Source organism: Stegodyphus dumicola, chromosome 7 (genome assembly GCF_044657685.1).
Source record: "Stegodyphus dumicola isolate Sdum_Otavi_A_Nest chromosome 7, ASM4465768v1".
NCBI classification, from domain to species: domain Eukaryota; kingdom Metazoa; phylum Arthropoda; class Arachnida; order Araneae; family Eresidae; genus Stegodyphus; species Stegodyphus dumicola.
This window is the reverse complement of record NC_140774.1, coordinates 175,854,564-175,876,806: the sequence shown is the minus strand read 5'-3', so window position 1 is coordinate 175,876,806 and position 22,243 is coordinate 175,854,564. Positions and strand designations below refer to the sequence as shown.

Here is a 22,243-nt window from a genome sequence, read left to right as displayed (position 1 = left end):
AATATTCTCCTCATGCAGCAGTACCTAATTTCCAGAATGTAAAATTCAAAAGCTGAAAACAATAAACACTTTTAAACTGTTTCCTTGAGATTTAAGGGGGGGGGGGATCTGAAAGCTGTCAGATTTTTAAATCGAATTTACATGAGCCCTAGAAAAAGGGTTCTTAAATATCAATCATGTGAGAGTTAAAAAAGAAACTCCTTTCTATAGATGCTGTCCATATGACATGAATACAGTCATAATTACAATCTTCCATATTTTTGAATAGGGAAAAAGATAAAAACAATAACTAAATAAAAAAAAATCGAAAGCCTCCAGAATTTATATTATGCCCAAAGGGAAGCTTTTTTAAAATTTTGTGTGCTAATTTTATTCATTAAATAACATAATCTTTGCACCTAAACCATAAAATCAGTTCAAGAGCAATATCGCAAAATAATTTTAAAATGAGTATATCTTTAGAATTTCTGATACACAGTCTTGCACGCTGGAGATAAAAAAATTTTTTTTTTCCCTTATAGTGTTGTCATTGCTTGCCTTGAAATCGAGTTTGTTAATCAAAAATTTATTTAAGTTTTACAAAATATGAAATAGAAAAATCAAACAAATTCCAAATTTGGGCTTCCAGATGCCCATATTCAGGTGGAAATGTATGTTTTCAAAATTTGATAGCTCTAGGTACCATTGTTTTATCACAATGCAAGAAATATACATACATTTATGCAGATTCTTCATTATTTAATTTCTTTAAGTATAATACAGGGCTCTAATATTTGGTGGCAACAATTTGAAAAGTTTGTAGCTTTGAGGTCCGGTTTATGGGTGTCCGAATTAACGACTTTTGACTGTATTGTGTCTGTTTGGAAACCAAACATTGAGGAGTAAATCTCTCTCTTCATTGAATTTAAAAAAAAAAAAAAAAAAAAAAAAAAATGGAGGAATCTTTTATTTTTTCTTATGTTTCCAACGATAGTTATTTTCTTCTTCAGAAGTTCCTGTGAAAGTGGATGGAATGTATACTGTTGCGTTTTTCTTCCAACACCAGTTGTTATGTTATTTTCTTCCTTCACGTTCATACAGAGTTAGTAGATTTGGAGTGAATAATGAAAATACTACTTGATGAAGTACCAAAACACATTTTATTTAGCCAGTATCAATCAGGACAGCTCCAAAGTCACTTTTACAGTCATCAAAGAACTGCTATAAACACGCTGGACCAATCAGCGACACGGCCTTCAGGTTATTAGGCTATCACGGTAGAGACAGCTTCACTGCAAAGCACCAGAGTACAGCTCCCGACTCTTGCTTGGTCGTTCTCGGAACTCCATGTACTTTCGAGACTCTCCACGCTACAACTCGATATGCACTCAACGACACACAAAGCACAGCTTCTGGCTCTTCGGTTCAGTCATTTCCGAAGCTCAACACGCTCTCTTGACAGTGCACTAACCGCAATACACTATTGGACTCTTTCAGTGCACTTGATGACCCACTCTACACTCGCTGCCTGGCTGTCAACTCCATCGACTCCGCAAGGATTGACTCGCTAGACAAGACACCAACTCGATACCAACTCTCTCACACTCTAAACGAGGCATCTGACTCACCCTCTCGATGAAGCACACACTACACTAACTGCGGACCAGCAGGGTTTATATAGCTTTCGGCTTGTGTTCGAGAACATTCCGGGCTAAACCGGTAAGAATTTGTTCCAGAAGGTTCTCCAACCGTCCATGGTATGACGCCAATTTTGTTGCCAAATGGGTGATTTCTCGCCAAATGTGACAACCCTGCCTCCCTTTGCTATTTTATGGCAACCCTAAAACTGCTTTGCTGGGAAGCCATCTTACCGCGCTTGGACATTTCATAACAATACTAATTATCTACTGTCAAATTACGCCCCGAATTGTAAAGAGGTTCCGTCAACCTTTTCACAACACTACTTGGATTGTTATACAATTGAAATTGTCCTTTTGGCTGCTGACCAGTATATACTTCCCTATTCCATGTGTAAAATGTTCTAGAATCGACAAGGGTGGAAATTTTTGTATCATATTTTGATGGTCTTTTTGGCATATTATTGCCGAAATGGACATCACTCCCTAAATGTTTTTCATTTATAGTAACATATTCTCCGATATTATATGATTTTTTACAGTTTTCAACGTATGTTTCAGAAATTTTTCGCATTGAAGCCAACTTTTCCAAATCTTTCCTACTCCAACAAGTTCTAATATCGTCAAAGCGTCAACATCTCATCAGAAAATTTAAACGTTTTGTGAACACAGTTGTGCAAAATATTTCTATTCAGATGCACCTATTGCCTAGAAATCTTTTACTTGTATATAGGATGATTTGTGTATACCGTAAATATATAATAACCCAGCAGAAGTTTTAATTTCAGTTTCATATGTCTCTTTTGCAACCCTCTCTCGGGAAAATTGTTGTTTTATTGATTGGCTAAAAATATGTGTGCATTCTACTGAAGTTTGAATTAGCTCAAGAGGGATAAGAAGATACTAAGCTCCCAAAGAAGAAGCAACACTTTTTTGAAATACAATTTGAAAGCTTCTTTGCATACTCAGAACAATAACATAAATACTTGTGCAGAGTACAAAACACCTGCCGAGGTGATATCTGAAAAACTATTCTTAGAATTTGGCAACAGGTTACTTCTCCTTCAAGGTTTATGACCTTAGAGTCAGCTATACAAAAACTCATCCATTTCCCAAAAAACATTAGAAAGGAATATTAAATTGTGGGTGGTGGGTATTTCATACCCTGCATGAGTAATGTCAGGTTAAGGAATGAATTAAATTTATGAACCAAGGTTTCACTGTAATTTTTAAAGGTGTTTAAGGCTAAGATGTGCTGCTGGTAATTCTTTTGACGCTCATATAAAAGAGTTTCTGAAAAGTGCTTTTCAAGATGGAAATTTAAAAAGTTAAAATTTCATTTTTATAAAGTATGTTTCAGATGGATATTAATAATGATATGTTATTTTAGCAACATACTTATTTCAAGGAATACATGATAGAATGCATTCTCAAAATGCATTAAAATCTATATTTACTATTTCAAATGAAAACATTCCAATGAATTTGATATTATATGTTTTCAAGATATTGTAACTTTATGTAATTGAAATGTGAGTACATGAGTAGGAAATCTGAATGAAGAACACAGAATAATTAAAATTTCATATAGTATTTAGTTGTTGTTCTCTGATCTGGATGCTCAATCGGTTAATCTTCGGATTATGGTAACTTGGCGATTTTTTGACGAAAATTTGGCAACCAACCCTGCTACAGCTACCTGTGATTACCTTACTAGACCTGTGATTGAAATAAAGAAATGTTTTCCATGTCTGCCTAATTGGTGGAAAATAATATAAAGCACTCTACCATTACATATACACGGAAGAAAAAAAAAAGCATTAACTCAGCATGCTTTTTATATAATTACCTTACTAGGCCTGTGACTGAAATAGAGAAATGTTTTCAATGTCTACCTAATTGGTGGAAAATAATCTAAAGCACCCTACCATTACATATATGGGAGGGAAAGGGTTTTCAATACAGAATATTAAGAAATTAAAAATGATTTATATATTGATAAACATTGATAGTAAGATGCTAACAAAAAAATAAGATATTTTGCGTGCACAAAATAAAAATAATTTGAGATATATATTTCAGCAGATATTCTGTCTAGCTACAGTTTATTATTTTAGGGAAAGAAAATGCAACATATTAATAAAACAATAAATACTAAAATCATTATTTTGTTTGTTACAACTAAATATTATATTAATCTGTTATAGCTATAATTTAAAATTTTATATGTACACAAAATAAAGGTTGTAAAATGCAATTTGTCTGATAGTAATTAAAACTTTATTTATTTAATAACTTTTATAGCTAAAATATAAATTTAAGAAGTCGTTTTTTTCTCCTACATAGCAAACACACAGTATAACAAAAAATACGACTAAAAGTTATTACTGTATTATAATTAATCAATTTAGAGGCGTCTATATAAATAAGGAACACACCTTTTTTTCAAAATCCCAATGATAGGTGACTTCAAAAAATATTCGGAAAAACGTAACATTTTTTTTAAGCTACTAATTAAAATAATACTCTAGCTTAAATTTTAATTTTTATGCTATGGCGAATAATTTTTCAAGCAACAGAAAGTTTTGCCCGGCAATTTAAAGTTCCTTAAAATGCGAAAGTTTTCATTTACGCGACTAGCGCAGCAATAGCAGACTACCTATTTGTACGTCAATTTGGTTGCTACATCAAGCATCTGGAAAATTAACATATGAAAACAGTAATAAATGAAAATGCCAAATTCAGGAATTAAAACAATAAAATCGTGCAATAATTTTATACTATAAATTTATATATGATTGATTTTACACTTTTTTAAAACACTTTTTGGTATATTTTTAATAATATACTTTAAAATATACTTTGGAAATATTTTTAAACAATTTAAGAAATTGTGTCTTATACTTTTATTATACTTTTTGAATATATGCATTTTTTAAAACTTTATATCGATTTGTATATTTATTTCAGATATTGTTAATAGAGAAATAAAAAGCAGCTGAAAAATTTCTAAACTTCACTTCACCCCAAAATTGCTATTTAGAAGCAAATTGGTGAGTCACTTTTCTTTAAATTTTTTTTTTTTTAAATCTTTTTATTCTTAGTACGTAACTTGCCAGCGTCATAGTGAAGAGTGATTGTTAAATTGCGACTTTATCTATTCAGCCTTGACATGAAGTTAGTTCAATGTGTCGTATTTTATTTGTATTACTGATTCAAGAGGTTAAAGAAATCGCAGTTGCTTTTTCTATTTCATTTGCAGCTGACTTAGTTATCTAAGGATTTCTTAATTTTGTGATTATCGATTTCAGTATTATATATATGGCCAAACAGGAGAAATCTTCAAATCCGTTTCAGGATGATGATGAAGAAGTGGATGATTTTGAATTTTTGAACCATCCTCGGCAGGGACAGTCTGGTTATATGCTAGCAAATAATAATTTAGGACGTGAACAAAGTGAATGGGAAAATAGAAGAATGCAGTTGTTAGAAGAACGTCGACGTATAGAAGAAAGGACATTGCAAAGCACAAATAATTCTCTTGGTCTTCTACATGAATCGGAACAAGTTGGTATACTTACTGCTGAGGTAAGTAATTCTAAATTGATTTTTTTAATGTGTATGTCAAAAATAAAATGGTAAACGACATTTTTTTATTGACGTTTCAGAAAACTATCTAAAAGTTTAAAAGCACTTCCGAAATTTCTGAAAATTGTAGGATAATTCTGGGTATGGGGAAATGTAGTTGTCATAACTATGAAAGGTAATATTAACTGTTTTTGATTAAATAGCTTTTGATATTCGCATTATTAAAATAGTTATTACAAAATGATGAAACAAATGTATTTTTGGAACTACTCTGATGTGCGCCCTGAAGTCGCCAAATTTCTCGCCAAACATTGGTTTAATCCTAGTTTCTGGTGCGCACAGGATTTGGCTACTTTTGGCGACTTTATGATGAGCAGTAAAAGCGGGACATATACGATGAGTAGTTAACCGCTCATTCAAAGAAAATATACAGTTAAACATAGTATATATACTATGTCTGTATATACATATACTATGTGTGTATAGTTTATATATAGACGTACTTTGGATCATTTTTGGTGTTGGCGATAAGTCACGCCAAGGCTGCACCATATACTAGGATTTTACCCAAACATTTTTGGCGAGAAACTCCACGCTTTGAACACACAATTTAAGCTAAAAATCCGAAACAAAAACAAAAAATTTAGATAGCAAAAACGTAAAGTTTCTAACCAAAAATATTTGACAAGAATCCATGTACACAGCGATATATTTTAACTTAAAAATCTACAAATGGCACAATCTAGGCAACGAAAGAATCTATGAACTACACACAACCTCGCTTTAATAAATTAACATAACAACAATAAATTTCAAAGAATACCATGTACACAGCATCCTGTTTAAATTTAAAAAAACATCTGCGAATTGCACAATTTAGGCATCAAACGAATCTACAAACTCCGCACACCTTGCTTTAATAAATTAACATAACAATAAATTTCAAAGAATACCATGTACACAGCGTTCTGTTTCAACTCTAAAAAATATCTACGAATTGCACAATCAACAAAACGCACTAATCAACAAAATTAACTAAAATAAATTTCAAACAATTAAAAAAACAATAATGACAGAAATTCATATTAAACAAGCAATGAACATAACATTGTACAAAATAAGAATAAAATAAAATGCACTTACCATGAATTAATGCTTTTCGAACAGCAGAAATACCAATTTCATACCGCCATTAACATGCCGACACGTAATCACTATCATATTTATATGACAGGCAGACACACTATCCAGAAAATTGATACTATGGTTCATGAATAAATAAAATCACAAATCCCTATTTCCATCTTGCACAGCCACTAAAAATAATCCTCCAGACCCTCTTTCCACACCTCCTAATACCCACTGCCGCTCAACAGGATGGCCACAATGATATTTCCTTTTGTCGAACTTCAATTCAACAACTTGCACCTTCTGAGACACAGACGCGAACCAACAAGCATGAAGGGAAACAACGAGCTCCAGCAAAAGATTTTTCAATGTCAACAGGGTTGCCCTACAACACGCAATTGCACCAAAAACCAGCGCAGAACACATATTGCCACATTTGGTGAAATTAGGGCGTATATCAGAGTTGTACCATATTTTTTTTTTTTTTTTTTTGTTTTATCATTGAAGAAACTGCCTCTTTGGCATAACTAAAATTAATTTATCTGTATCAAAATATATATAGAATGTTATCTATTTGAGCTTATTTAATGAAGTAAAAGTTCTTAACTTCTCTCTTCGAAATAGCGTTGGTAAAAGTTTACAATTGGGTGCCCCTTGTTTTTTGGCGATTCTTTTTTGACGCCAAGTTCGGAGCCACGAAGACGCAATTTCAAGATGGCCGCTACACAAAAGCAAAATAAGAAATCAAAGAACTGCATAAACCTGTGTCCATGTACACATCGATCTGTTTTCACTTAAAAAACATCACAGAATTGCACAAACTAGGCATTGTGCACAGCTTTAAATTTAAATTAACCATGTACAATTTATTTTTATTAAAAAAAAATCAGGGGGCTAAAGCAAAGTTAAACTATCATGGTAAACAGAAATGAGATTTCATCGCCAAAATTTTACAAAAAAATGTCGATAATCGAAGGGGCACAATTATACACTAGAGCCATAACTTCACTACGCTTAAACCTGTTTTTGTGCAGTCTTTTTTTGTGTGCGGTAGTATTCTGATAATATGACTACTAGTACCACACAAAAGCAGTTTTGAGTGTATCTTGGTTTTGTGACTATATTAATATGAAAAGGATTTATAATTGTGATATACAGCATAATGTGTTTTATTGTGTTACATATATTTTCAAGAAATATGGTCTTTTAATGAGTAGTTGGGTGTTAAGAACTGATGTCTTTTATTTCATATCAAGCAAAAGATTCTATATAGCTGATATTTAAAGCTTTGCAGCTGCTGGATAGTGATTAATGAAATCACAAATATAAGGTGGTAGTTATGTATTCTGACGACCATCGGTGAAAATTTTGGCTACGTTTGTCAATTATACAATGGAATTCTAAAGGGTATATTTGTCTATAATTGGTGCTAAATTGCGCTACTTGGACGTTTGACGATGTAATTCAGAAGTGCCTAATCCATGTGTATTTAAATGCATCATTCATTCTTTTGTGGGTCTTTGGGCGATTCGAGCTGGTTGTATCGTCTGCGTCTCCCACTTTGAGTTTTCACTACGATCGTCTGCATATCGACTTTTGGATTTTTCCCGCCACCAGTATAGCTGCTGTTCACTGCTGAACTACGATTGAACAACTGCGCCTGCTGCTGTGATTGATTCCTAGTATGGCCGCCTGCTCTTGCGGCTTTCCCTAAAGATTGCATAATCTCACCTGTTTTGTCCAAGCTGAAGTGTTTGTTGTCTTTAGTCAGAGGTCTTATGAGATTTCCAAGTCTACAGAAAAGATTTTGGGTCTTTTAGTGGCTTATAACTTCTTTTATTTTTCTTCTTTTCCTAGGTGTGCATAACATCTAGGGATGCCAGTCTTCTTTTCAGTTAGATCGTATGACTGTGCAGCATACATCGAACATGAACAATTTTACTACCTCACCTGATACACCTAACAACAATTCTGCAACTGTTCCTTCCAAACCACAACTTATCATATATTAAGTAATAAAATTACTCTAACGGTGTCACATCAACTAGACAAGTTATCTTTGATACCAAAATGCCCCGAGTCAAACATCTGAATTCCCAACAGAAAAACCTAAAGAACTACATTTCTTATTGGCGAAAACACTTAGCAAGAAAATGCTCAAGCTGCTCAAACTATCAACGAGCTTACGATCAACTTCAGAAACAAATTGAAGACCTAAAACAATTTTGCGAATCAATACAAAATGGGGGAGCTTTTTCTAAACAAAGAAAGCAACATCATAAACCATCTACTGACTCTTCAGACAGTGAAAATGAAGATAGTAATATTAAAATCAAAAATAAATTCCAACATTTAGAAGCTAATGATGACATCATGCAGCTTGAAGAACCAGAAGACAATGTCGAACCGTCCACTAGCCAGCAAGCTAAAAATATCGCTACATCCAAAATAAATAAAAATAAACCCTTGGAGACCAAAAGATCGGGAAAAAGTAAATCTCGTAACAGCAATAAAGTTCCACCCATTGTTGTGGATAATGCTACCAAAGCAGATGAATTTCTTGCTAATTTAAGCAAACAAACTGGCAAAAAAATTACCGAGACCCTGAAAGGTGAAAAATTACATATAGAACCTCCTGGTGTAGACACACATTGTTATGCCTGCAAAATTGTTGAAGAAGCAAAATTAAAAGCACTCATGTTCCTATTACCAGATGAAAAAGTGCTTGAAGTTGTAATTCAAGGCTTACGAATTACAACGAACACTAACTACATCGTCTCAGAACTAAATAATTAAGGTAATTAATAATTACATGGTACAGTGTACCTTCTGCTGTGTATTCTTTCAGCAAATCTGTTGCAAGATCTTTCAAGCATACACTGTGCCTTGTGCTGTAAGGATGGATGTTTTGAGCATTGGATTAATATTTGAGCTTTGATTGCATCAGTATGTAACAGTGTAAAGAACAGAATCATTGGCTGTCTTTTGCCGATTCTTGCAGTTGAATAAATACGCTGCTGGCATTTGTTCCACCACATCAACAGCTCCTTTTGTCAAATTATAAAATGTTATTATTTCAGTTTTTTTTTTTTTTTTTTTTAGCCTCGCCTGTTGTTTGGTCAATAATGTCGTCGTTATGCATTGTAGATAAGAGGTTGTTATTATTATTTTTTTTTAAGGAACATACAACAATAAAGCCATGTCTTTTTGGAATGCAAACAAGGATGAATGCACCTTACGATTTTTACTGTTTGTAAGCTCTTTCGGTATTTCCCTTTTGTTCTTTCTTATGGTGTGCCCACTAGAGTAATGCCACTTCTGAAGGTGATATTTTGCAAGTTCATAACTAGTATACTAGTTGTCAACTGTTACATTTCTCCCAGAATTTAACTTTTTTGTTTACCTTTTGACGACTTCATCTGCTGAATTATTTACATGATGCAGACCTTGGGGCTGAGTACCTGCATATACTTCTAAATTACATGTAAAGGAAGTTCTTGCATCAACTAACACTGAAATTCTTTATTCCGTAACCTACCTGGCTTTTTTTGGCATGTAGTGTCGAAATGAACAGTGTCCTCTAAATGGTTTTAAGTCTTTTGTCAAATGTAACAAATTATCCAGCTGTGTAAAACTTCTGACAATTATGCACAAATGAGTCAAATACATACCTTATTGGGGCATTCTTTTCTCATTTTCCTGTTTCTAACATTGTCAAATCTTATGCATCTCGTAAGAAACAAACGATTATGGGATATGGTCCTATGAAATATTTCTATTCCATCAGTGCTCCATAAATCTCTTGCATACATATGGGATGATTTATGTATACCACATAAATATAGTAATCCAATAACAGCTTTAATTTCAGAGAGTTTTGTTCTTTTGGCATCGGGTTCTCTCTGAAAGTTTTCAATGATAGTATAAATATATATACAGTCAAAAGTCGTTAATCCAGACTCGTCGGGACTTCAGCGATTCAGGATTATCGATTTTTTCCGGATTATAGATCATCAGTTTAAATCTGGTAAGATGGCATGCAGAAATTACAAAATTAAAAATATGAAACCGTAATTTATGAAATAAAGAACGATTATGATCTAATGGGTATCAAAATTTACAAAAAGGAAAAGCTTAATATTTATTTGTTTACTTTATCTATTAAACAGACATAATTTCTTGTTTAGTTACAAAGTTCCGCTGTTCAAGTCCTATAATTGCTGTATCAAGAATACCGACTAATTTGTCAATCGAAATGTTTTCATTTTCAATAACCTCTGTGTCACTTTCTTCACTATCGGAAGCAAATTCTAATGACGAGGAACTTGCTTTAAATCATATCAAAGATGGAGTACATCGAGATGAAATACTACATTTAGTAAGGAATTATAAGCCAAATAAAGTAAAAACATCTGCCGTGAAGATAAGGATAGTGCTGACAGATCAACTTCCAATTCATTGCACGCTGCGGCTTCCCCCCCTCCCCCCGCCGCAGAGCAGCGTGAAATTGATAAACAGATTTCGGATTTCGAAACATACTTTCGCTTTGAGGATCCTTTACATATTGACAAATATATATCGGAAATTCTATTTGATATAATCGAAAGTTCAAGCTTTTATAAAATTGCTCTAACAGTCTGCAAAAAATAATAAGCCGGATCCAATTCGAAGATTAAGGAACAACGCAATCTACAAAATTAACTGAATTAGATAATTTTAGCTTACCTTAAACCATCCGTTATGCATTAAACGCGCATGCGTAAACGTTTTATGCGCATGTGCACATGCATATTCGCAGCTGTAAAGGTCTTACGCACACACACAAACGCCTATGTGCATGCATCAACGCGACGCATGCGCAGAAAGTTTGTAGCTTTGAGATCCAGATTATAGATCGTTCCGGATTATGGGTGTCCGACTTAACGACTTTTGACTGTATTTGTACAGGTGACGATCATATTCAAGATATTTTCATCTAGTAATAAACTCCAAGACTCAAGAGGAGAAGTTAACGTTTTTTGCCACTCCAACATTTCCAGGCAACCTTGAAATAATATTTTGCAATAAAGTTTGAACATTTTGATGAAATTTTGTTTTCTTCCAAATTATATTTCCATCTTTTCCAATAAAACAAACAACTGAATTAGAACCAGTAGCCTCCTCTTCCATCAGACTGGATTTCTTCTTCAGATAATGTGTTATTTTCACTAAACCTTTCATTGCAATCAGACAATAAATCATCATCGATTGATACTTCATCTAGCAAAGTATGTAAGCGTTCAATTTCTTCATCGAACTCAATGCACTTCAAACTCAAAATTAGAAACACATTTACTCACGCTGGGCATCAACCCAAAAAATGGCTTTTTCTCCGAACAGAATAAAACAAAATTCCGGAAATGCATCCTTTGTGTCAAAGGTCACCTTAAACTCAGCTAGACTCAGTGTGGTCCATTTCAGTATTAAGGAGTAGAGTTTACATAGCTTTAACAGACTGATCAGGCCTCGGAAGCCGGCACGAGTAACGACGGGTTAATTCACATACCTGAAATGGACTGTGCTATGAAAATCTTTGACTTAAAACAGATCGGACATATAAATGTTTCTGCCAAATATTTAAAATGGAAGCCTGGCCTTCCACAGTGTTATTAATGTTGGCAATTTTTTCATAGTTCGCTTTTGTGTACGAGATTGGGTTTGTACATGCTGTGGAGGAAACCATGAACCCAAAAACTGTTCAGTCAATAAAAATAAACCTGCAACGTGTTTCCATTGACATTGCGCACTGCCTTAACTTTGTCCATGTATACATCAATCTATTTTCACCTAAACAAAATCAGGAAGCTAAAACAAAGTTAAAGCTATCATGTTAACCAGAAAAAATTCACCTTTGTCGTAACACTCGGAGACGAACAAATAACCAAAAATGCACAAACAGAGTAATAAATGACCAAAAATATATATTTCCTAACATAAAAACATTAAACAACAAATCTTTTAACAAAAATTAACACTCAGAAGTGAATAAATAAATGAAATGTCAATTTTTTAACATACTTTTTTTTTCATGTGCATACGTTCATACTTCCTGCCTCCATCTCTTTCATCCTCCATGTAAGCAGTTGAATTAAATTTTGGGTCGCTTTGGCTCATCCGCTTTTAATCAACATTCATCCTCTTAACCATCTCAGACTTGTTCAAATGATGGTACCCACAGCAAAATAATAGCAAGTTAAAAAATCCAAGACCATACCACGCACGTCCAAGCAAACACAGCAACTGAAAACCAAATCCGGTCCATACAAAAGGGTTACTATTACAAAAAACAGCCAAAATCTAAATTTATCACATGTTTGGCGATATTCGCAGAAATAACCCCTTTTTAATGAAAAAAAACCACAATTTTCTCAAGGCTAGTTTTGCCAATATTATCAACATTAGGGTTACCGAAAAACCTATTCCACACAGTGGGCCAGCTTTCACAAACAACCGATACCACTTGGCAATTTTTTTCAGACAGAAACCAAGGGGTACCATACAGTAAAGATCAACCGATTTCCTTCCCCTCAACACAGAATTAGAAATTCAATATTCAAATGTCAATCAAAATGCACACATCTTTGAACCCTAAGAAGCAAATTATTCACTCTCTGAAATTTTCAACCTTGGTTCCTTAAAAATTATATGGACAACAATAACCAAAGGCCTAAAAGAAATGGGAAAAAAAAAAAAAAATCTCTTATTGACAAAATCAGCACCATAGATAAAGATATAGTCAGAGATAAAGATCATCATAGATAAAGTCTGCAGTTACATTTAATATGAGAAGCATGAAAATTATTTCCTGGAATACAAATAGCTTAAACAATAAAAAGGATGAATTTGATGTTCTAATTCTTGAATTGGAACCTGACATTATTTTAATTCAGGAAACTCATTTACAACCTGCAAACGAAGTGCTACATGCAAATTATGCTACTTTCTGAACTGATCGAAATACAGGATGAGGAGGTGGAATTATCTCTTATTTTTGGAAAGAAGCATACAGCACTAACTTAAATAAAACCAATCTACTTCTTTTGGGAGTAATTCTATTAAAATAGAAATTAAACAGGTTAAATTTATTATTGTCCTCCAAACAATAGACCAATTATGTCAGAAATTGAACGTCTTCTTGACTATAATTATCCCTCCCTTGTTGGAGGGGACTTTAATTTGAAACATCAATGTTGGAACCCTGGTGCAAGCAATAGAAAATGTACAGAAATTTTCAATTTGATCCAAGATAAAAATTACATTATTCATTCTATTGATGAGCCAACACATTTTGGCTACTACAGTACAAAATCCGAAATCTCGACTTATTCAGAATGATCTAAAATCCGGATCTCAAAACCACCTCCGTTTTCTTGTAGGCTTTACGCATGTGCATTTGATTCCCCCCTCTGCGCATAATAAAACATCTGGAGAATAGATAGAGCGTTAGTAATATAGATAAACAGAAGTAAAGATCCTCATGGAGATAAAGTAAGGAATTTTCCGATGAATAGAGATTTAATGTTAAAAAGAAATTTAAGCTAAATGTATTTAGATGTATGCCAAATTTGACAGCTTTATTGTGAGAAAATGATTTTATTCTGTTAACTTTACTTTAGTTGTTCATGATCCTGATTGGTGCACAGTGCTGAATTTGTACAATTTTATGATTTTATTGTTTTGCATCATGATTATTTTTAATAATTAAATTAATTTATTAATTATTTAATAATTAAAATCTGTTTTTGAAATTGTTAAAGTTTGATATGTTGATAATGCTTGCCGATATACAATAAATACTGATAGTTTAGCAGTCTTTTTTTTTTTTTTAGAAAAGTTGCCTAAATCACCAACTTGCATCCAATATTTAATTTTGACTGAAATGTCATGGCTACAGTACATCGTTGTGCTACTATGATAAATTGTTAAGTATTAATGCTGTAAAACAGTATTTATCAAGAACTAGCCGCTTAAGCATAAAATATCTCGTTTTAATCCTAGTATCCGGTGCACACGGGATTTGGCTACTTTTGGCGACTTTATGATGAACAGTAAAAACGCGACATATACGATGAGTAGTAAACAGGTCATTCAAAGAATATATATGGTTATACATAGTATATACTATATATATAGTGTATATACTATGTATGTACACACATAGTATATAGTATATAGTACATATATAGACGTTCTTTGGATCATTTTTGGTGTTGGCGATAATTTTCAAAATCGCGCCAAGGCTGCACTGTATACTAGGATTTTACCAATATCTCCATAAATAATTTGATATACTCTTCTGAACTATTTTAATGCAGTAGAAAAAAAAAACTCATATCCCCTTCAGTAATTATGCTGATCCATTGAAGTAATAAAAGGAAATGAATTAAAATTTTAAGACTGACAAAAATCTGTCCAAAAAATATAAAAATTAAGGTTATTGTGTTACAGAAATTAAACTAGCATTGGGTATTTTTTTAATAAATTCCCGTTGAATAAATAATTGAATCATATATTGCAAAATAAGGATTTAAACCTGCTATAATTTTTTAGAGTATGATAAAATATAGTTTTGATTTAAAAAAAATTAATGTGACCAGAAATTATCCCATAATTTAGTCTCTGGCAAGTAGTTACAATTTACTACCAAGAATATATTGAAAGCTTTGCAAAGGTATTGTAGAAATTGCTAGATTCTAAAATAATCCTTAAAGCATGCTCTGGTTTTGACTGCTGAATACTGGGAGTTTTATCTGAGTTCAATCAAGCTAATGGACTGATTGCATGGTTGGTTTTTGTGGTTTTTCCCAAGTTTGATGTAAATAAGAGCCAGTTTCCCTTAAAAAGTCCTTGAAGAAGGCAACCCTTTTCTTAGGCAGATGGATTGAATGTGCTTTGCCATATTCCGATAATTTAATTCTAGATGCTTAGCAAATAGAGCATCTTATCATATACAGGTACAGTAGATTTATGCAAGATAGGTCCCAAAGCAGTGATAAATATCAGTGCATACTTCCCATATTGTAAGTTTTGGATGGCCACTATCAATGAATATATATTATATTTTAATAAGAGGGGAGACTTACTATATACCACGGAAATAGTACCTTTTTTTGGTGGGGAGGTGTTTATGCTGTGACATAAAAAAGATATACACAAATTCTTATAACCACTCAATCTTCCCCATCACTTTTCTGTTTCCTTGAGAAGGCCTGAATATTGATGTTTATTCCAATAAATATTATGCTATTCAGAATTGTAGGTGCAGTACACTTCTTCATAGTGTTTGTTGTAATGAATGCATAATTACGCATTAATAAAACTTGCAGTCACAATTTTGACTGTTGAAAAAATTTCATTGGAAGGTTTTTGATCATACAGTCTTAAATTTGAGACTCAGATTATTCGTTTTCCCCAAAATGATGACAGTCTATTGAAGAGAGTATAGCTGAGTGACTAAGACCATTGAACAGATTAGTTTGAGTTCTGGCAACAGCTGGCTGCATGTGCATTCTTTTAATGTTTCCTATATGTAATGTGAATATAAACTAGTTAGTTTCCCGTAGAAAGCCCTTCATGAAGGCATAGGTAAATGTGTGATTTGCCATAAAACAATTCAATCCAATTCAAAACTGATGGAAGTTGAGGATAGGAAATGGCTTAAGATGAAGAGATCAAAGTGACTGAGTTTATTTGAAAAAAATACCATGTAAATTCTGTGAGAAAGGGCTTGTTGGAGTAATATTACAAATAAAACGATGCCTTAATTTGTATCATATGAAGCTGAAAAGTATTAAAGACAACTATTCTAAAGAAAAAAATAGAATCTGCCTATCGTACCCCCCACAAAACAATTCTTAGTTATTGCTGATGTTTGAATTGGTGAAAAAAAAATTTTCTTTGGCCATCTTTACAGTTTTTCAAACGAAGAATTTTTTGAATTAAAAAAGAAGATTATATATCTTGCTATTGAAAATTATTTGTTCTTTTATGCTTATTTGTATGTAATTTTACTTGTTCTAATAGTTATTAACTCCTTTGAATTTTATTTTAGGAATTAGTAAAGCAAAGAGAACAGCTTAAAAATATTGAAGAAAATCTTGACATAATTAACAGTACAATGCGAACAAGTCAGAAGCATATCAATTCTTTAAAAGTGAGTATTTGTTACAATAATTTATTTTATAGAAAATGAAGAAGAGGGGAACTGAAACTAGTCAATTTTTTTCAAAAAAGTTCTAGAAATTCTCTAAAAGGTTTCATTCTGTTTTCATTTGGGTATTGACGAAAATTTTAAATAGACATGTTGTATTCATTAAAGGGAACTTTTGACTTTCCTTTTCTTCTTAAAGATTTAAATTTGTGTTAGATCTGTGCTTCTGTTGTGATAGGCAAGTTTTATAATACATAATATGATATGCCTAAATATTAATATATTAACATCAGCTAACAACTCACATTATAAAGCTACTCATAGCTACTACATGAAAATTAAATCACCTGTTCCAAATATATGCATAAGAAAAATGCATGTACTTTAATAATATACTTCAAAAATCATCTTAGTGCATTTTAATCAGCAGATTATGCAATAGAAAATAAAAGTTATAATACATATAAAAGTAAATACAGTCAAATGTCGTTAATCTGGACTCGTCGGGACTTTGGCGATTCTGGATTATCGATTTTTCCGGATTATAGATCATCAGTTTAAATCTCGTAAGATGGCATGCAGAAATTCTAAAATTAAAAATATGAAACCGTAATTTATGAAATAAAGAACAATTATGATCTAAAGGGTATCAAAATTTACAAAAAAAAAAAAAAAAAAAAGCTTAATATTTATTTGTTTACTTTGTTAAACATTTCTTTCAATGTAAGTTGTTTAAGTTACTTCGTTTTATGTGATAATACTTTCTCTTTAATTCTATAAACAGACATAATTTCTTGTTCAGTTACAAAGTTCCGCTGTTCAAGTCCCGTAATTGCTGTGCCGAGAATACCGACTAATTTGTCAATCGAAATTTTTTCGTTTTCACTAACCTCTCTGTCACCTTCTTCATGTCTTTATCCATTTTTTGCAGCAATTCCACTTTTTGTTTGATGGACATCGAAACACTTTCGTTTTGTAGATCCTTTGGGAGCTCCAGCATCGGAAATTCTATTTGACATAATCGAAAGTTCAAGTTTACTTTTATAAAATTGCTCTTACAGTCTGCAAAAAATAATAAGCCACATCCAATTCGAAGATTAAGGAACAACACAACCATCAACATTAACTGAAATAGATAATTAGATAATTTTAGCTTATACCCTCCGTTATACATTAAATGCGCACACGAAAACGTATTCTGCGCTTGCGCACATGCATATGTGCAGTCGTAAAGGTCTTACGCGCACACTTAAAGGCCTATGCGCATGTGTCAACGCGGCGCATGCGCAGAAAGTTTTTACCTTTGAGGTCCGGATTATGGGTGTCCGAATTAACGACTTTTGACTGTATATTGCTTGTTGCAAAAATTCTGCAATACCTTGTGAAAACTTGTAGTTTGAGCATATAATCATATTTTCATAGTTTAATAAACTAGTTGCTTTTGCAGCAGCCATCTAAAATAGTTATTTTAAAAAAGAAAGAAATAATGTAATGATTTTAATAAGTACATCTAGTAATTAATAATAATTGAGATGAAGACCATTAACCAATAACAAAGACTAAATTTGAGAGTAAAATTAAATAACCTGCATTCTTTTCAGAATGGCAAGACGTGTGCAAGATAAAAATATTTTATTTTGGGTGACAATACATTTCTTTTAAATCACCAAGTTTGTTGAATAAATTTGAAAGATAAATATCTTACAATTTGCCTAATGACTACACATTTCATTTAAATTACGGAATCTTCAAATTAAATTTGAGAAATAAATGTCGTACGCTTTGTAAAGTGAGAACACAAAGTTGTGAAATATGGTAGTTGTCATTCATCAGTTAGTAGGTACATTAATAACTTCAAATTTAACTAGAAATTTGGAAGATTGGCATAAAAAGAGAAGGTCAGGGAAAAGTAATGAACAAGATGACCAAAGTCTTATTTGTTTATCTTTAAAAGATGATGATAGTTGTGAAAAATTAAAGCATAAATGGCATTTAAGCTGTTCATTTAATGTTTCTGATGGGGACTGTAAATCAGAAACTGAGTGAAAATAGATTACAGGCTCATAAAGCTGCGGAGAAACCTTTCATTAATGAAAAGCAGAGGCTTAAGCAACTACATGGGTCTGTAAAGATATCTAGAGGTGAGAGAATGCTTTCCTTTGACATCCAGTTACAAAGTCACATTTGTATGATGCCATCATTTCAAAAGATTTAATTCATACTATTGCACTATAGCTAGAGTAAAGCATCTTACTGCTATTACGATGTTGGCTTCTATCTCAGCATATGGAGTGGGTTGACTTTACACAGTAGAATGAAAATTGAACGTGGGCCAGTATATTATGTGCTTGAAAAAAAGAATGCTTCCTTCAGCTGTTAACATGTTTTGAAACAAGATTTGCATCTTTCAGGATGATAATACGTCATACCAAAAAGTGCAAATAGTAGATGGTTTTCTTTTAAATGGCATGCCCATTCACCAAATCTCAATCAATTGAAATGACTTGAATAATACTGACACAGAAAATCAATTTAAAGGTATCTGAATGATAAATTGGAGTTAATTGAAGCTGTAATTTCATACTGATATCATTCCAGTGAATTCCATGATTTCAAATGGATATTAACCCTTTGAGTACATTTGATGACTTAGACTTGTCATGCACTTGTTTTGCCTAAGTTATGAATAATAAATCTTAATCATCATTCAAACTAGGACAAAATTAAACATGTACACTGCTCAAAAAAAAAAAAAAAAAAAAAAGGGACATTGCTATATCTCCCGTTCTACTGGGCCGATTGACAAAATTCAAACTGCGTTTTTCATGTATCGAAAGCGCGACTTAGGATATATATTAGATTTATATATAGCACTACTCTAACATACGTATTTTGACACAAAATCGGATTTTTTCTGAAATAACATACCAATTTTTTTACATATTTCGATTCTACGACTCAAATTATGCCATAATACCAAGTTTTGTAAAAGTCGTACGAGTAGTTTTTAAAATATTAGCTCTCAAAATTTTAGCTCCTCAATGTTAATTGAATTTGGCAAATATTTATTAATATCTCTTTTTTTACTAAACTTTTTTTATTTTTTCTCTCACATTTCGAAATTTAGGTTCATTCCAAATAAAATTTACCCTTTTTTTGTGTTTTATTTTTTAAATTTCTATTTTTAAATAATTTTTATAAATTTTTCGAAAAAAATTTTGAATTATAACCTATAAAATTTTTACCATCATCATAAAGTAGGTGTATTTTTAAGCATATCTGCAAAAAATTAGACTTTTTTATTCAAAATTTTCTAAGATATACACGAATTTACATAATTTCGCGTTTCGAAATTTGGCACCTTTTTTTTTTGAGCGATAATAACGCCAAATGTGGTCTATAGATTTTTGTTACACTGAATTGCCACAGCTATTTTAACTTTATACTTCAAGTAAAATTTTACGAAGAATTAATTGTATGACATTTTTTCCCTCAATGATGCGTAATAAATATTTATTAATACTATATGAAAGGCTATTTTTTAAATTATAGATGATATTATTCAAATTTTTAACTATTTTTTTTTAATTTCTCTCGTATCTTTTCTTTTTTTAAAAAAATTTAAGAGTAAGTTTTTGTAAGAGTAAATTTTTACCTTCGGCGTTTTATCGTCTGCTACTTTACTTCGTTTAAATCGAATTGTCTAAAACTGAGAATTTTCGTTTGATATTTATTTGAATTTTATGACATTAACTGCATAATTTAGTATTTCTAAACAAACTGTTGCTTTTGAAGTGGCTGAAAGAGCGGCTGATACTATCATCCATATTTTTAAAGCATAGTATATTTTTATAGAAATATAAGATTTTGAATAATCATTTTTATAAAAGTCAAATTATGATATAAACATACAACCCTGTAGAGACTGAATTAATGGAAGTTCAATGGTTATGTAGAAATGATCTGCAGCTACTTAATGGCTGGATAAGTCAGCAGATTCTGTGGACAAGCAAGAATAATTATATAAACGACACCCAACATTCTGTATTTTTGTATTTAATGTCAATTTAATCTGTAAAAATGTATTTTTGTGCGTAGCTTATTTTCATTATATCCTTAAAATTCTAATTTAGAAGGTAATTGTCAAGAACTGAATCCTAATCATCAGTAATATAATAAGTAATTATTACGGTTATTAATAAATCCTTCTTATAAAGTAATTGCAAATATTTCAAAAAACTTTCTGTCTGAATGCAAATATTTTTCTATGCAAAATTTTTAATTTATATTAATCAAGATTGCACACGATATTATTTATTTGCATTTCAATTTTTACCGTCAGCTCTAGTAGAGGTTAAAAATCAATTATATTTAATTAAGGATTGGATTGGATTATTTAATTATGGCAAAGCACACGAGGGCTATCTGCCTAAAGGGAGGGATGCCTTCGTGGAGGACTTTCTAAGGTAAACTGGCTCGTATACACGTTACACATGGGGAAAACCACTAAAATGCCCATGCAGCTAGCCCGTTCGCGGGATTCGAACTTCCGACCGAACTACCAGTGCTCAGCGTCTTTACCGCTCGGCCGCTAGTGGGCTATTTAATTAAGGAATGACCATCTAAATTTAAAAACAGCGTACCGTAACAGCAATTCAATTATTGGCGCCGTATCTTTCATGTTACTCCTGATTGGCAAGATACATGATTTTTAATGAGTATTCGGGTTTTGCTAGTAGCTTCATTTGGAAATCGCGCTTAAACTAGGTTAGTTGGTTATTTTTACATAGAAAGAATATGGGAGCTATTTGGTTAAGATGCTTTCATAGAGAACCTTTGTAAAGAGAACCTAGAAAACTACGAAAACCAACCATGCAAAACCCTGGGTTAGACTTTGCAACAAACAGTTAGTATTTAACAATCTTCAAATGCTAGGCAACTGGTGAGGCTCCAATTAAATCTCCAATTTAATATTTTATTTGTAAATATTTAAAGTATTGTTGTATACTTAGACACAAAAAGCAGAACTACCAAGCCGTAGTGCAAATGAATATTCATTTTCTTTTGCAATAATTGTATTCACTTAATATTCTTGGAATATGAGCTAAAGATGGTACGTTCTCGGAAGATTAAAGAAGTGTTTAAATCCAGTGATATAAGGTTTGTCTTAGAAGCTCAGGATCAAAATGATTCTGCAATTGTCCCATTAGTTGACTTGTAAATGGTTGTGAATTAAGCAGATGACTTTTAATCTTACGTTTTCAGTCAGACAACGTATTCCAAATGTTTTGTATTGCATGATAATGCATCTTTTCATTATTCAATAACCAGTTGGAGAACCGCTTGTGTTCCGAAAATAAGTATGTGTACTCAATCGTCCTGCATGTTTTTCTAATTTGTCTTCTTGTGATTTTTTTTCTTTCCCAAAAACTAAAGTTGCCTCTCAAAGGAAAGTTTTTTGATATTGAAGAGACAAAAGGAGTATGACATCTACTTTAAGAGGCATGTCAAAAACAGATCTCTACAAGCCTTCTCTTCCATTACATGTTATGCAGTCAGACAAAAAAGTTGCATCAGCGTAAATTCTATAATCTATTTTTATTACACTCTGATTACTTTACTAACATACAGTGAATATATACTAAATCTTTTACATCAGCTTAAGTAATTCAGAATTTTTGACGGAATTGTTGTCGGAACTAGGACTTAGAAGATAGGTCAT

The 22,243-nt window shown here is 32.1% G+C and overlaps 2 protein-coding genes across 2 annotated transcripts in view; one reads left to right on the top strand and one right to left on the bottom strand.

Annotated features, from left to right (window-relative positions):
- The window catches only part of P5CDh1 (delta-1-Pyrroline-5-carboxylate dehydrogenase 1), a 68,256-nt gene extending 63,972 nt beyond the window's left edge, over positions 1-4,284 (bottom strand). The window contains exon 1 of the mRNA XM_035374287.2: positions 4,055-4,284. Coding sequence (XP_035230178.2) covers positions 4,055-4,113 — 59 coding nt within the window. The 5' untranslated portion in view covers positions 4,114-4,284. The remainder of the gene's footprint in view (positions 1-4,054) is intronic.
- A 270-nt stretch (positions 4,285-4,554) lies between these two features.
- Positions 4,555-22,243, top strand: part of Snap29 (Synaptosomal-associated protein 29kDa) — a 34,062-nt gene continuing 16,373 nt past the window's right edge. The window contains exons 1-3 of the mRNA XM_085821085.1: positions 4,555-4,669; positions 4,928-5,204; positions 16,423-16,524. Coding sequence (XP_085677211.1) covers positions 4,938-5,204; positions 16,423-16,524 — 369 coding nt within the window. The 5' untranslated portion in view covers positions 4,555-4,669; positions 4,928-4,937. The remainder of the gene's footprint in view (positions 4,670-4,927; positions 5,205-16,422; positions 16,525-22,243) is intronic.